The 17247-nt window shown below is 36.7% G+C and overlaps 1 protein-coding gene across 8 annotated transcripts in view; it reads right to left on the bottom strand.

Moving 5' to 3' along the window:
* Nucleotides 1-17247, bottom strand: part of ESRRG (estrogen related receptor gamma) — a 509353-nt gene that overhangs the window by 23632 nt on the left and 468474 nt on the right. For all 8 annotated transcript variants that reach the window (XR_003999716.1, XM_030557498.1, XM_030557499.1 and 5 more), the window contains one exon: nt 11048-11317. Coding sequence is in view for 7 of the 8 variants with exons in the window: in XM_030557498.1 (XP_030413358.1) it covers nt 11048-11317 (270 nt within the window). In the remaining variant the exon portion in view is untranslated. The remainder of the gene's footprint in view (nt 1-11047; nt 11318-17247) is intronic.

The following is a 17247-nucleotide window of genomic DNA, read 5'->3' as shown; positions in this document are numbered from 1 at the left end:
TTAAGCTTACACTAGGGTTGATTGTGGGGTATTGAGTCCATGGCATTTTAAGAGTATTTCCTCAAGAGGCCCATTAAATATAAAACCCATTTTCATAGCATTGTAGTTTTGATTTTAATTTTTGACTATTTAGCAAAGCTCTTTTTTCAGATGGAATGATGTTTAAGTGAAACTTCTTCCTGTAGCCAAAATACACTTATATAATTATTTCTTCTCTTATATTAAGCAGCATCACATACCTGATGGCTGACACAGCACCTGATTTGTCAGTTTTATCCTACAGAAGATAACAGTCTAGCAGGTTTCAGAGTAGCAGCCGTGTTAGTCTGTATCCGCAAAAAGAACTGGAGTACTTGTAGCACCTTAGAGACTAACAAATTTATTTCAGCATGAGCTTTCCGAAGAAGTGAGCTGTAGCTCATGAAAGTTTATGCTGAAATAAATTTGATAGTCTATCAGGCTGTGTGCCATGAGTTTAATTTTTGCAACTCTTACCTATCAAAGTAATTTTTGTTGAAGCATGTGGCTCCATTAGCTTTAACTGGACTATTTGTTTGAGTAAAAGTTACTCAAGTGAGTAACAATTACAGGATTAGGCCCAGGAACTTGAACTAGAATCCTAGAGATAAGGTACATATTTTCCACTAATTCATGTTTTCTCAGATAATTTCAGCATGTGGGAAATACAGCTCTTACTTAAAAGACAATGTGAAAAAAACATTACACACACAGATAGATAAGAGGTTAACAAAGAAAGGTTAATGTTCCATCTTGAAAGAAAGCTGCAAACTAAAAAAAACAACAAAATAGTTATAGCTCTTGCTCTGAAACAGACAATTATATACAAGTTTGGATCATTTAGCACGTATTACTGATTCTGATGACAGTTTATCTGTTAATTACATATAATGGAGTCGTATGGGGGTTTTACATGTTTAATAATTCTAGGTCTCAGAGAATACATGCCCTAAGAAGTATGCAGTTACACATGTTATGCACACACTGCTGAGATTAGATACCGTGCACCAAGGTAGTCAGGTCTAAAAAAATTAAAAGTGAAAAACAATAACAAAGTATAAAAAGGAGGGAGTAAGGATTAAAAAATTTAAAAAGGAAAATCCGTAAAATTTTTCCACTGTTCCCATCACCCACATCTGCCTTTTTTGCTACTTTTGTAACAACAACTTCAACTTTCCCCTCTTTAGTATTAGTATAGAACCAGTTAGTTAATACTATTTACCTGGGACAATGAAAGGTAAATCCCTGAGTACAGAACACCACACACACACACACACACACACACACACACACACAGGTTCTGATCTTAATTATACAACACACACAGAGGTTCTGATCTTAATTACACACACACACACACACACACACACGCAGGTTCTGATCTTAATTATACTGGTGTAAACATGGAGTGCTCTACTGAATTCAACATTCATAAACAAACACTTCTTGATCATCCACTGGACTCTGTTTAAAGTGATTTCTTTGCAAACATTTACACTGCATTTCAAAAGCCAGGTTCTCTGCTGTGCCAAGTTTCTAATTACAGATCCCTGATTCTCTGGTTGGGCTTGGGCTATTCCTAATGGAGTTTTAGAGCAATGTGGGCGCTGCTCTAAACTCTGCTGGCTAATAACAGTCCCCAAGGAACTGTCCATCAACCATGGATTGCTAAATCACAGTGTGTGCAGACTATGCCCCACCATGCCCTCTGCCAGTGCTATGCTTAGCGGCTGGTGTAGGAGCTGGGTATTCTGGCTCTGTGCCAACTGAGAGCTCTTCCATGTCAGAGAAATTCAGCTTGCCAAATCTGTCTGTTCTCCAGCCACTCTGTGCCAACAGAGGAGCAAAAAGAGGCCATAATATTCTAGAAATTGGCACTAAATGTTTGCCAATTCTACCCTCTAGAAAATTCTCCAGATTATTCCTAACTGGGTAGATCTTTGTTTTATGCAGCAGATGTGAAGTTTGAATTTCAAAGGGATGGGTGGCAGTCTGCATTGATATATGGGTTTTGTAATATTTTCCTCAGAGGAGTGGAAGGCTTTCATTGAAATCAGTGGTGATCCTGTAGATCTGTAACAGTGCAGCTCAGATTACATTCTGGCCATATGACTTTATGAATGCTTGCTGCCTGTACATTTTTTCCCTCACTGAATTTGATTATGAGAAGAAAAAAAAACCACAGACAGAAAAAATGAAGGTGGAAAGCGAATCAGAATCTGTGACATGACATAGCTGTTACACCCCAGGGTCTCAAACTTTTTTACAGTGTGGACTACATCTTAAGAGAGGGATTGTCTTGCGGTTCCCCTCCTTTCCCATTGGTAATCATATAGCATCCCTGGGGTACACAGAGCTATTGCTTACATGGAAAAGTAATAGTAGCAATGTATTTTTTGCTGTCTTTTACATCGATTTGGCAGTGGAAAACAAAGTGACCAGCCAACTCTCCAAGGGCCACCCGCGTGTACTCTGCAGACAGCCAGTGGTTCATGGGCCACAGTTTGGGCAGCTGTGCCTTGGGAGATATAAAAGTATGTCACAGGAAATGAGGTGAGAACAAATAGCAGAGAGATATGGTCACAAACAGCTATTACAATCTCTTTGAAGACTTTGATTTAACTTGAAAGATTTTTAAATGATTTTTAATTGAATTACTATAATTTAACTTCCCATTTAGAGAAAAGATTCAAAATCATTTCAGCTTTACTCATCCTAGAGTCTGCTAACACTTAAATGTAAACTCACTAAATCTGGGCTGTTTAATTAGACCATGATTCAGCTGGCAGACTGTTCAGGAAAATATTAATCTCGATTAGGATCCTTCTTCATGTTCCAGCCTTGCTGTTTGGCTCTATGTCTCGTTCCTGGTTTTAAATGAATGTAGATCTTAATCAGGCTGGCATTTGTTCCCGGAAATAAGGAAAATGGTCCAGAATGTTGCACTGGCCCCGCAAAAGAAAAAAGAAATAGCTTCAGCAGATACAGAAATTACAACTGAATCCAGAAACAGATTAATTTATCGTTGACAAACCCTGTCTAAGCTAGTGTGATGGTGAGGTCAATAAGAACTATTATAATTTAAGGGAACACAAAGGCTATGCAGAGACACAGAACGACTTAATATATCAGATAACATCTAACTATTTATTATGTTACGTATAAACATTTTAAATGCTCTACCTGTGCCAGGTAAGTGAACCTGTGAAAATAAGATTAGAAAAATCATTTTCCTAGTAGACTCCCTTGGACGTCTTACAATTACCATTCCAAAGGGAAATGGTAGAAATCTACACCTAGATGTGAAATCCTTTCAAACCAGTGCCTAGATTAACAATTAAATTAAACGGGGACATGAGGATGTGTTGTCATTCAGAAGTACACAGATTTTCATCTTAAATGACCTACAAAAAAGCAGCACAGATTGGTGAGGTTGAAGATTTCTACAGCTAGGCAGGGGAACTCATTGATACTATGTCAAACACTGTGTGCTGCTCAGAGCAAGAGATTTCAGTGCTGAAGTGACGAAAGAGGTTGTTGATCAGAGTGTTGCAATGAAAGAAGGTAAAATCAACAATTTAGGAGATCGACTCATTAAGCTCCGCTCTGAGAATCATCTTATCCTTGCAAATGCTTTGTTTCCCCATCACAGCAAGGGAAAATACAATGGGACTTCTTTTGATCAGCTCCACGGAAACCTCATTTATTATATCATTGTGCAGAAAAGAGAGAAAACTAGATCTCTCACCTGAGAAAAACACTATAAAATCTAGATATCAACTCAGATTACCATCTACCTTGTTTAAAATTCAGGCTTCATCTCAAATGAAGAAAACAAACATCTGGTCACCCAGGAATAATCCAGGACACATCACAGAGCATTGAAACTAGCAAATGTTTGGCATGAACCTAAAATGAGGGAAGAGAGATCACTCTAAAATGGTACTTTGTACTCTTTATGTATTTAATATCACTAGGAAGAAAACATGGAAGAGATGAAACACATGGACCTCAAATGAAGCATTTCTGCATTTCAAAAAATAGAGACTATCTAAAGCAAGAAAATAGAATGAATAAAGTAACAGGGATTATGCAGCAGTGAGCAGAAACATTCAGATGCTCACAAGACACGATACAGAAGAAAACTTCAACAAGTAGGGACAGAAACTTGACTGAAAGCAACCACCGGGCTATACTGATGGTTCTGTATAAGTAATTCACAAGTCAAAAATGGATACAATCAAGTTAAGCAGTTGTAAGATCCTGACAGAATTTGATGAGATCAAGAACAAGTAGAACAGTAATTACAGGGCTTTTAATGCAACTCTAGACAGCACGATCTAAATTTGGATTATGTCTCAAATAAAATGAATTTGATGGTCTGACTCTCTTCTCTAACTGGAATTAATGAACCAAAACAATATTGCACAAATCCCCACCATTTTGCAGTATCTACTGAGGGGTGCGCTGTTCTGAAACTGAAAAATTACTGCATGTTGGGATTGAGATGCACGATAGAGTTGCACAGGGAAACTTGCAAACTTTGCAAAGTGCTTGTCCGCTGCATTGCTTATACTTAATTTCATGAGTACTGCAATTCAAAAAAAAAAGTAATAGAGCCCCAAAAATGTAAAAAAAAAAGTTTTTTTAAACTTGAAAGAGATTCTTTATAACCATTAAACAAACTGTATTCCTGGTTTGTTTATCCGGCCTCTTTTGAGAAAAATCTTCATAATTAAGACTTCAGGAAAGCACTTGAACACATGCCTCATCCTTATTTAGGACTTTAACCCATGCTTAATTTTGAGTATGTGATTAAGCACCGTTCCTGAATAAAGATGATTTCCTGAGTCTGAGGCCTGAGGCTGGATATAGGAAGGTAGACAAGTAGAATACTTTCTGCAGCTAAAGTGATTGGGCAAAAATAGTCTGAAGATAGGATTATATCTGATTATAACATTGGGAAGCAGAATTTATCAGCCAGAATATACAAGGGAAATTAAAGAGAAACAAATTAAGAAGTTCTCTTAGAAGAACTGTCTAAGAAGTTCAAGGAGGGCATGTATAACAAGCAAAGAGAAAAAGAATTTCGATCAACACACACGTAATCGGGAATGCACTGATCTGGCCTACTTTTAAGTAGAGACACGAAAGCTGAATTCTCAAGAGAGTTTACATGCAGCCCAGATAATGCTGACTCAGGCTTGTGGGGTTCAGGCTCCACGGCTGAAAATTGCTGTGTAGACTTTCAGCCTTGGGCTGGAGCCCATGTTCTGGGACCCTGAACTTCTATGCAGCGATGTTTAGCCTAGGGTGACCAGACAGCAAGTGTGAAAAATTGGGACGGGAGTGGTGGATAATAGGAGCCTATACAAGAAAAAGACCCAAACATCGGGAATGTCCCTATAAAATCAGGACATCTGATCACCCTACTTTAGCCCCCACAGCCCAAGCCCCGTGAGCCCAAGTCAGCTGTTCTAGGCCAGCAGCTGCAGGGTTTTTATCCCTACATAGATGGACCCTTGATGTAGGGTGGAGAGAATATTTTAAAGATGGTGACAGTGTAACATACAGAGTGTAAAAATGAATTCAAGAAATACTTTAATTCATGGTAATTAAAGTGTGTAGGGGGATTTATGGTGTCATGAAAAAACAATAAGTTTAGGATTAACACAGATTTTAAAAGGGGGCGCGGTTGTCTTTTCTTTCACCTACATTCCAAAAGGAAGCACAGGGTCAGGACAACGTATAAGTAGACGGGACTTCTACCAAGGAGAGATGCAAAGCGTCCGGAGAAGGGATGACTGCAAGACTGAGTAATAGGACAAGATATTAAAAAAAAAGACAAAGCTGCATGGATAACATCAAGGGTCCTATTCTTCCACTGCAGGATACAAATAATGGTTGTAATAACCAATAAGAGTTCCTTGTGCTCTGCAGTGGAAAAATAGGGTGAATAGAAGCATTTCTATTTCTGCTACTGTTGTTAATATAGTCAGTTGATCTGGGTTTGCTTTCTGGCCAATATACCTGCCTCTTGGTAGAGGAATCATAGTGTCTTCCAGTGAAGGCACTGGACTGGGTGTAAGGAACTCGGGGTTCCATTCCCAGTGCTGCCAGAGGATTGGGCAAGTCACTTCACCTTTTTGTACCTGAGTTTCCTAATCTGTAAAATGGGGATAATGCCTGCCTACTTCATAATGATATGAAGAAAAACTCATTAACATACATGAGGTGCTCAGACACTAGACTGAAATGCCAGAGAAAAGTCAATTAAATAATAAAATTCTAGCAAATGGTGGCAAACATGGACATCTTCTCTACAAATTGTGAATGGCACTCAGATGACAACATGGAAGATGAACTGGAGGCAGAAATGGCATTCATGTATCAGGAAACGCTTACTATACTAGCAATTTCCAATATGTTGTTTAAAGTGGTGTCCCACAAATTTTGGTATTTTTATTAGCAAAAAAAATACTAGTATAGTAACAATGACATAAATACAGATTTTATATGTATCCTCCAAACTAATTTCAATATTAATGGAAATAACAATACAATGGACAAAATACAACTACAAAAGATGGCATCACTAGAAATTAGATATAGCCTGCTACAGTATACCATATAGCTACAGTCAAAATTGGGCATAAAATAAGATATAGACTCAATGGAACAGGAAATGTATATTGTTCTTCCAATTAACATTTACACTGAAACACTATTAAATACTAACAAGCCTCTGCTCAGAGTATGTAATTTAGGTGAAGGTAAAGTTTGACAAGTTAAATCCTAGATATGATCAAAATTTGCCACTGGCATAAGTGGGTGTGTAACTTCATTGATATCAACATTTGTCTGTGTTATGATGTATAACAAACTCCTTGATTCTCTCTCTCTCTCTTCTGGGGTGGGGATGATATTAAAAGAGCTTTTCTTTAGAGCTAGATCAAGCAGGAGAACAGTGATTATGATGGGGAGCAGGAAAGGTCCCTCTGCTGCCTTTGAAATGGAGCAACTATGCACCCAGTGCTAAGATGTAGGAGCAAATTTTCAACAGAGCTCAGATTTTTCAGGGCTCAACTCTCATTTAGGCACCTAAATAAGGGCCAGCTTTTCAATCCTGCTGCACTCTTTAGAAAAGCTGGCCACTTACTTTGGTGCTTAAATGGGAGCTCAGCAGTTCTGGAAATGTCTGACCCCATTGTGGATGCTGAGCTTTTTTGAAAATTCTGTCCTGAAGACACAGTCTAGTTGAGGTTGTTACTGATTAAGCAATTCCAAAAACTGCTCTCCTGGATCTCTCTGTTTGGTATTAATCCATGCACAAAAGCATAAAATGCTATCACAAAGAGACACGCAGGTCACCTTTTACGTGTGTGTGTGCACAAGTAACTCTGTGTATATACACTCACACACACGATGCAAACATTTCACCTCTCCTAACATCTGAGAAACTAATTGAAACATGAATATTTTGGAAAATGTTCACAGTTATTTTTCTATGTGAGTAAACAAAGTGCTCATTGGTGCCAGATTGTTTCCACTGAGCAGTGTACAGCTGAACACGGAATTTTCTTGCAGTCATTTTGAGGTACCTGTCTGTCTTTGTGTGTGCTTGGAAGGAAGGAAGGAAGGAAGGGAACAGTGATATTGATAAGACAACCATTAATAGTAAGTCTCTTTTCTGGTATTAAAGCATAAAGAGTGCATTAATTATTATTGAATCAAGCCAGATGTTTAAAACTAAGCTGTTAATTTAGATGAATGTCATATCAAGCACTGCAGGTCAAAAAAGAATTACTGAAATCATGACTGTACGCAGGGCTGAACTGTGTGTAAAAAACGTGAAAACCTTTATGCTGTTATGTAGATAAACTATAGATTCTTCCCAGACTTTATATGCATTCTGGTTTTATCAATACCTATAAAAGATTGTTCTTTAAATGGGAAGTACAGACATAGTATGATGTCTAGGGATTGTAGAAGCAGAACTATAATGGTCATCATTCAAAAGTGAAAACTTGCTAATAGATACCACACAGCACTACCTGAAATACAAAATTTCCCCTCTGCTCTTAGTATAGGAAATAACGGTGATATCTTAGATACCATTCTACAGAAACTGTTGGAAAATGGTGAAATTTTAATGGTATCAATGGCATATACTGTAGGAGAACTTAGGATTGCAAAAAATTGGTATTTTATGACACTTAGGTTTGTCAGTCCACACAAAGAGCTTGTGGTATTTATTAAAAACAGAGTCCAATCAAGGTGAAGACAATCCACAATTTTTTTTCTGCCTCTAAATACCAGCAATGAAAATGGTATGATGTTGAATTGTAAATCATTAAATACAGATACTGTGTCAGAAACCCCTTATTGTCTATTATTTACATTAGAGTTAACCTGGGATTCTTTTTAGACAAGATAGATCAGCCAAAAACATATGAAATCTGTAAGATTCCTTGTGGTACTTGATCTTTTTTTCCTACAGATAAAGAATATGAGTCTATTAATGTTAAGTTGGGAGAATAAATATCTGAACAACACTAGAATTGCTTGAAGAAAAAAGATATGACAACAACAAAATGTATTTAAAACCAAATTATTAAGTGATTATTTTTATAATTGCATTTCATTCTAGGATATCTATTATAGTTCCATTTACATTAATCAAGGTCATGGTTACATAAAACTGAACTACTCTATTTTGTCTAGGAAAAAGCTTATACTGTACTTTTAGTAGAATTTGCAATCGAAACACTAAGGGTTTGATTTTCTGTAATGACTTGTAATTTTGTAAGTGCAATTCACACCTACAAATTAGTGAGATAGCAATTGGTAACATCTAACTGCCTGAGTTGTATGTGCAACCTACTAAAACTAGAGATTGGTTTGACCTTTTCCTGAAAATGATACTCGAAGAATCCAATCCTGAGTTCCTGCTCAGATAAAACTCCTGCTTATGTCAATGTGTGTTTTCTTAAGTAAAAAGTTCAGTGGGAATACTCATATGCTAAAGAGCTTCTAGGATCAAGATTTTGGCCCTTAGTAACTAAAATGTCTAGTGCTAACAATATAAATACCGTTAACACAAAACCAAGTTGGAGTTAGGTGGCTGATATGCATTTTAAATCCTTTTCACAATAGTTTAGTTTCAAGCCAGCATATAATTTTATTAAAATATGGGGAGGAAATGATTTCATTTTAACTTGCTTTGAATTTTAATGCAGTGCACTATATTTGTTCACATTACCCTGGATGTAATTCTTACTGAAGTTGATGGGAATTGCAGTAACTTAAGCTACAGATGAATTTGGTCCACTACATGTAGCATGTATAACTAAACTTTTTTTGATATCTTATGCAATTATCCATCATATCTTTTTTATTGAATAACCTATATATAAAATAGCAAAAATAAATAAAATAGATCCCTACATGACCATAACTTTGGTGTTCTGCACCTGGAATATAATCTTGGGGGAAACCTTTCCTATAACTATGAAGTGTTTTGAACTCAATATTCAGCCTGCTCTAAAATAAATCATCTTCCAAACAAAAAGAACCTTTGACCATTGAATGACATACCAGAACCATTCTGGGTAGGGTAAATAAAAATTAAGAAGATTCAATAAGGGGATGGAGGATATTTTGCAAAGAAACAAATGGTGTTTTGGTTTTGCATTTTTTGAGTTATATCTCCAATTAAAAATGCAAAATGCTAAATACCATTACAAAGACAAATAGGAAATTACAACTTCATTGTTGAAAACAATTTCCCTCCTATCAGTCTGAGGCTTCATGCATCAGTATTGTAGATGAACTGTTAATTACAAAATCAATTAAAAAATTATTTCTAAAAACAGTCACGCATCCTGACTCTCAGGGGGGCAATTTGGGCAGAAGGTCTCATCTCACTAGGACCGCGCCAAATCACAAGTCGTCATCCACAAGTAAGCAAAAGCAATCTGGTTTTTCATTTTTCAGCGCGGCTGAGCCCAGCCTGAGATTGATCGTCACATATGGCCCCAGAAAACAAACTGTCAATACCTTGAATGCTGCAGAATTTGAACAAATAGCCGTCCGCCCATTCAAGCCACTCATTGCATCCCATTTAACAGATTTTATTGACAGTTTCCTTCTTGTAATTAAAGGGAAAACTACTGGCCAGCAACCAAGATAAAGTTCAAAGATAGGGTCAAAACAAAAGCAGATGGAGGGGCACGGTGTGACTGTCAATGGTACATAGCATCAGAGCACGTTATTGACACACAGATATCTAATGATCGGCACGTCATTAAAGAGGGATCTATCCTGAACTTTATGCAAATGATAAAAGGGACTTAAGACCATAATAAAGCATTAGGGAGACAAAAGGAAAAACAACAAAGCACAAATGATTTTTACTTATCAGACACTCTTCAATGCTTCAGCACTTTTACCTTCAAATTTAGAGAAAAAATCACTTTTTGCAATTCTTAACCCCTTCTGCACAAGTAATATCTTTTAGTGAAACTTTATCATAATAATAGAGGATTCATATGGTAAAGTGTAGTCCTTGTACGATGAAAAAGGGATTCCCCCCCCTATAACCGACTCTGAGTTCACCTTACCAATACATTTAATAGCTGTATTCAAGGAAATCATATACTGCATCCATCCATTCTATTCAGTTTAAGTGAAATGATTAGTCTTATCTGGATTATGAAATGGATTTAGTAGAATAACGTCTATATTCATTTGAAAGGATCTCTGCTTGTGTAATACCTTCCAAATTATCTAGCGTATTATTCTTTACTGCATTAGGAATATGTTCCACAAAGGCTTAAAACTGTACAGAACTTCCTTAATTTGAACTACCTTGTTTATAGCCTTTCTATATTAGAGCCACAAAAAGTGAAGGTCCATTTACGAATTACTTATTCCTAAACATTGTTTAGAACAACCATGCAGAAGATACTATGGGAAGGAAAAAAGTGATGTGAAAAAAATGTAGCAACCATCATGACAAACTGCCAACCTGAATTAGCAAGCGCTATAGCTTTCAGGGTCACAAACTCTTCTTTCTCCAACTTCATGCTCTTGTATTTCTTTACCAGCTGCAGGATGGCGTTGTTGAGGTCAAGAAGGCCTGCTAATTTGGACTGGTCTTCATCCATAATATAATCTTCAGCGTAGACAAGCTCATCCTCAAAAGAAAGTGATCGGTACACTACACCCAGGATCAAAATCTCCATCCAAGCACTCTGCAGAAGGCTCATCTGGTCAGCTAGAGACAAAGTGGAGAATCCTAAACAGCAAAAAAAGGGCAGGGGAAAAATATTAAATAAGTTCAAATGCACCATAACTCTGCATTACAACTTTCCCTTTTTGTTTTGTTTTTATGTAAGTTATGAATCAATATATATGGATTCCACTCTCCCCCTCTGCAAGATCAATCAGCATAAAATTAAAGGGCTTCTAATCAAGGTAAAAATTAGAAGCAAGCCTGAATTTGTATGTATTTTCTGTAGGAGTTGCATTCATTCTGAAGAGTTATAACAGCAACATAAAATGGTTTGCACTTCCTCTTCTCAGTAGAAACATTCTAAAATCCAATGCAATGAGGCTCTGATCTGATGGCATCTAACAAGTTAGATAACAAAAAACGTAGGTTTAAAGGGCTTTTATTAGCAGAAGCTTAGTTCTGTTCATCACTGCTGTAAAGAGAATGAACTAATGTCTTCAGAGGCCCCCTTTAAACCAAGGAGCATGTTTTCGAAAAAACTTTTTTAAGAGGAAAGATTTCATGCCTTAATAGAATTAAGGTGATTATCACAATGAGCAAAGAGCGCTTTGAACTTCAACCTCAGCAGAAAGAGAAGTAAGGCCTATCCTTTTCAGAAAAGACGCTAATTACTTCTGTAATGGCTTCTGACTCTACTACAGTTGCTGAAATAACGGGATGGCACATTAAAGTGCCAAGTGAATAGTAATCACACAATCATTTTTGAGAGGGAGAGAGAAAATTTAATAATGCTTCTTAATGAATTTAAGTTTTGCCTTCTTTTTTTTTCCTGCTCTCTTTCCTAATAGGATCACTAAGGGCAAGTATCTTTACTGTCTTACCTTTTCAAGCTCTTGTTTACAGTGGCTGTTAATTTATTATATCAAACTGCTAATATCCCCAATCACATTAGGAGCTACAGAACAATATGGGAGAGGAAGTGATTTCCTGGCCTGTTGGTGAAATGTAGTAGTTTGCCAGTTGGCACCATCAACCACAAGTACTTAATAAAATCATCAAAGGGGATTAGACAAGCTTTTCTTAAGGGGGTCTTAAGACATGTCTGAAGCTTTCATGTAGTTGTTTATGGAGCTGCTTACATGTTCTTTGACAGGGTTCCTGCTGCAAGAAGGGTTTTTTTGTCGTTCAACTATACTTAAACGTATTTCCCTCCTGTTTTGAAAGTCTGGATTTATATTCCAGTAAGAATATAACAAACTGGCAAATTTACACAGGTGTCTGCTACAAATTAGTAACAAACCTATTACATTTATTTTATTAATGCATCTAACGCAGCAAGCATCCATAAAAACTGAAACACAAAACTGGCTGCTCTCTCTCTCTCATTTTCATTTTCTCATACTGTCTTTTGTGCCCAGTGATAGAATTGTAGTTCCCTGCCTTCAAAACAAATCCAACAAAAATAGCAAGCAAGAAGAACACTGAAGAGGTGAAAAAAGAGAACACCACATCTGTAATTAAAATAAATAGGATGGAAAGGGAAAGGAAATAATAATTTGAAAAGTCATAAGGAGGAATGTACACTTTCAATTAGCTTTCATGCTTCTGTTCCTTTCCCTTCTCTCAAGAACCAGTTTTTCTGCAGTAGCAGATGGACAGAGCATGTAGCCTGCAGCACCGTCCTGTGACAGCCCTATTCTACCTTCCAGACACTGCTGTTAGTAAATAGATTTACACATTCTCCAATCTCCACACATCTTTCTGCCGAATAATTAAAAGCAGGATGATTAGTTTATTGAGTGGAAGGAGGAACTTTTTTATTGAGGTCCATCCACGATTTTATCAGGGCCAGCACTTTTACGGTTGTCATGAGGGTGCAGGCATCCAATTTTTCTTATCTGCCTGATTAATACAAACGCTGTTTCAGGACGCATTAATTAACAGATACAAATCTACGTTCTCATGGAAGGATCAATACAGAGAAGAAAAGAGGCATCAATGTGAATTTAGTGCTGATGATGGAGAAGGCACTCTATTGACATTTACGTGCATGGAAACTTTAAAGTTGCAGTAGAGACCTTTTGTCCCTGTGATTTACAAATGACCAATTTTTTAGCCATAACAATGTTTCACACACTTCTGAGGGGTTTAATTAAGCAAAAAGCAATAAAATCAGTTTTGATTAAAAAAAGTTTAACTTGCATTCACCTCCTTTCTATTTTTCTCAAAGCTCTCAACTTGCTTCTTGTATTTGCATATCTACTTTTGTACAAGAGTTTTTACAAATTACAGTGTGTTTCAATACCACATTTATCATGTGTCATAATAAAAGGAAACCACATACAATCTCTATGAAAAAAGTGAGGACGCTGCCTGTGATTTACTGTGCAGTACTTATGAAGAATGCATCTTCTGCAGATGCATCACAGATGCTAAGATTTTTCATAGGAAATGTTTAAAAATCAAACACAAATTATTATATCAAAGAAACTGACAAATATAAATCCCAAAATTCTACCCTTTACTAATAAACAAATATGCAGGGTCATTTCCTCCTCTGTTAAATGCAACTTTTGCTTGAAAGTCTGCTCAGTGAAAGCCTACTTTTACTCTTAGGTACAACCCTTCATGGGAACGTAAAGTTGAATCTTGTAGAACCTAACCTATGGAGTGGTTTTTTGTTTTTGTTTTTTGCCAGAATATTTGGAAGCATAAGGCATGCCTATAGTACAATACAATTTTCCTTTCACTGGACATTCAGCATATCACAGGAAATGAAGGGGTTAAGAAGGGATGTGTGTTTACATAATGAGATCTTTTTAAAATTGTTGAGACCCATATTCCTTTATCTCATCGAACTCTGGTCCTGACTCTACAAACCTTACCCATATGAACACTCGCTATTTGTGTTTCAACTCCTACTTCAATGAATCAATCAGGACCAAAATTTGTTCTAAATTTTGGGCAGAAGTTCCAAAATTTGGCCTTCTATTTGCAAATATAGGAACATTTTTTATGAAAAATATATTTTAATTATACCTAATATCCAGATGTAGTGACAGCAGCAGTGTTACTAACTAAAGTCACAATAAATAGATATATGAAGTGTTTTCATTAGCAATACTAAACTAAACTAATAACTCAAATAATAATTTGTCCTAGCTTGAAAAAATACTAACCTTGTTTTCTGACAAGTGACTATTTTCTATTCAAAATGTAATTATTTGAAAAGAAATCCCCAAACTATGTATAAATACATGTCAAGGTATCTGGACTAGTTATAGGCTTCTAGCTCACAATAGTGAACTCTTTTCAAATAGATATGAGAGGTTGCATTATGGTTGTGTTGCTGAACTTTATATAGTGTGTTGCATAGGTCTTTAATCCCTGGTGTTTGACAGGTCATAGTTTAAAATATTCAGCTATTTTATGGCTTTTTAAAATGCACTTATATTGTGGTACTTTCGCTCCCTCCTTCCTAGCTTGGACCATTCCATGCATATTGGTGACAACTTTGATCTCTCTTCATCTCCTTCCCCGAGTCAGTGCCATTTAATGTATCTCAGGCATTTTGCTAGCAGAATGACTCTGTACCTTGACCTGCAGTTAAATAGCATGTTTATCTGAAATAAAGTGTGCTCCAAATAAACCAGATGACAGTTTGGAATAACGTCATTTGGAAGGATTGAAAAGCTTCTCAAGAGTCAGGTACCCCTGAGGTAATAAGCTTGAAGGAAGCATGTTTTGTGCCAACCCTCCTGCCATCTTCTACTAGACGATCATGTGCTTGACAATGATGCCATGGGCACTTGTCAAGATTTTTTTTTTATTTTTGCCTGCAAACTGATGCACTTTGCAGTCAACTTACAAAAAAGGCTAAGCATTTGAAAGTGTGAAGGGCAAAAAATATCTGACGGCTAGTCTTCAAAAATACACTTTCATTTCAGAAAGTATAAATGTTTATTTCCTGAGCTGAGTGTTGACTGAAATAGGCTGCAGTGCAGGGATATGAATTTAACCCCTGCTAGGCATTCTTTCCAGTGCCATTTTTATGTAGCTGAGTGCAAGCACTGTAAATCTACAGGGTGTCTCATAATATCAGTTAGCAATGGCATTGATTTGCTGGTTACAGTTGTTTTCTTTTTGAGGGGGGAAGGGGGGAATTGTAATGTTTCTCCCTCTAAAAATAGAGACTTTTCAACACACAGTATATCACACTCAAACTGTAATTATGCCATAATGATTCACTGCGATCACTAAGTGTGAATTGAGAGAAGGTTGATTGAGCAACTTAGCATATGCTTGATTTTTCCTTTCACATACCAATAAACCCAGTGCTTAGACAAAGTAAGGAATAAATAGGTAGCAAAGGCCTTAACGTTTTTATTATGTGTCCTTCCACAAACAAGAAGCTGAACCAGACTATCCACAGTATTAGGAGTTCTAAACCATGGTTACATACAGATTTATCAGACTTTTAAATGGGGCTATTTAATCCATTGCTCTCTTCAAATATCGGAACATGTAGCACTTCCTTTCTATTTCACATCACACATAGCTCCATGCTAAGCAGGGTAAATCTTTTATATTCCTGAAGCCCCTTTCCTCTACTTCATTAAGATGGACTTCGTGGACACTAACTCACTAGGGGCTAGAGTGAAGCAGCTGCAGATGGTCAAGTGCCAAAGCAAGATCGGTAGCATACACATAGCACTATGAGAACTATTTTACAAAAAGAGTGTCTACAGATATCCCTGCTATTATTTTCAGCATTAAGCATTTGATGCCTAAGCCAGGCTACTCCTTCTTAAAGCCTTGTTTCTTTTGCTTCACATTAAACTAGATTTATTACATCAATAGTATTTGTTTATAAACCAGGATTTTTTTTGTATTGGATACCAAAATAATTGACAAATCTGGAAGTTATTGATGTTTATGGATAACCTGGCCCCAATTACTTCACCATTTGTTTCCATGTTTGTTGAGTCTATGAGCAAAATATTCCTCTAGTTTCCAATGTCTTATACTTCAAATATCTTCATTTACATTTTTTATAATCAAAGCTGTGCTTTAAAATGACATGTTCACTAGTGTGTTGCAAATTCAATATATTTCCACAGTTGAAATATCAGAGTTTGGATTTTTAAATTATTTATACTTAATTTTGATAGATTAACTCCCTTCTAAATGTTTTGTGTGTACTGGTGTTTCCAGTGCAATTTCCTCATTTAAAAAATGATGCCTATTCACCATTGGCTGAAAGAACAAAACCAAAGTTTTAAAAGCTATGGCTTATTTCTCTCTCCCTCTTTTCCTGCACAGCAGAATACTTTATCTAGTGTGCTTGGCTTGGGATTCAAATAATCAACAGTGGGTCAAATTTTTATATCTGTTGCATCAGTGTAAATCTGCAGTAGCTCCACTTCATTCTAAAATCAGAATCTGGCCTAATATGTTTCCAGATTTGTTACTGTAGGACTACTGTCCTCTCTCCTTTTCACATACATTCAATACTTGCCTAGATTCATCCTGGGACTCCCACAGATGTAAACCTTGGCAGAAGACTCCAGCAGCAACATTTCTGCTATAGGCACATGAGGTTGTTTAGACAGGACAAGGGCAGCTGGGGAAAGGCACCTAGATAACACTGACTCCAACTTAAAGCTGTTCTCTTCCCATTGGGGAAATCCCAGGGAGAGCAGGAAGCATTAATAGTACTTGGCTCTATGAGCTAAGATGTGAAAAGATTATCTAAGTTATATCTGTTCTTCTCCTTTAGAGTAAATACTCCCCTGACTTCCAAGCTCTTGAATAGCATAATCCCAGCCCAATTAATGTAATCCCATTTTTAAAAGCACAAATTTACCTCATTGTAGTCTATAAACATTTTAGCAATTAAGCAGATCTCCGAACGCAGCTGCAGTACTTTCACTCTGATATCATGTAGTCACCAACTATATTTTATAGATTGCAGCCCCCGTTTGTCTCCTGGC

This window comes from Gopherus evgoodei, chromosome 3 (assembly GCF_007399415.2).
Source record: "Gopherus evgoodei ecotype Sinaloan lineage chromosome 3, rGopEvg1_v1.p, whole genome shotgun sequence".
Taxonomy (NCBI): domain Eukaryota; kingdom Metazoa; phylum Chordata; order Testudines; family Testudinidae; genus Gopherus; species Gopherus evgoodei.
This window is presented reverse-complemented; position numbering and strand designations above follow the sequence as displayed.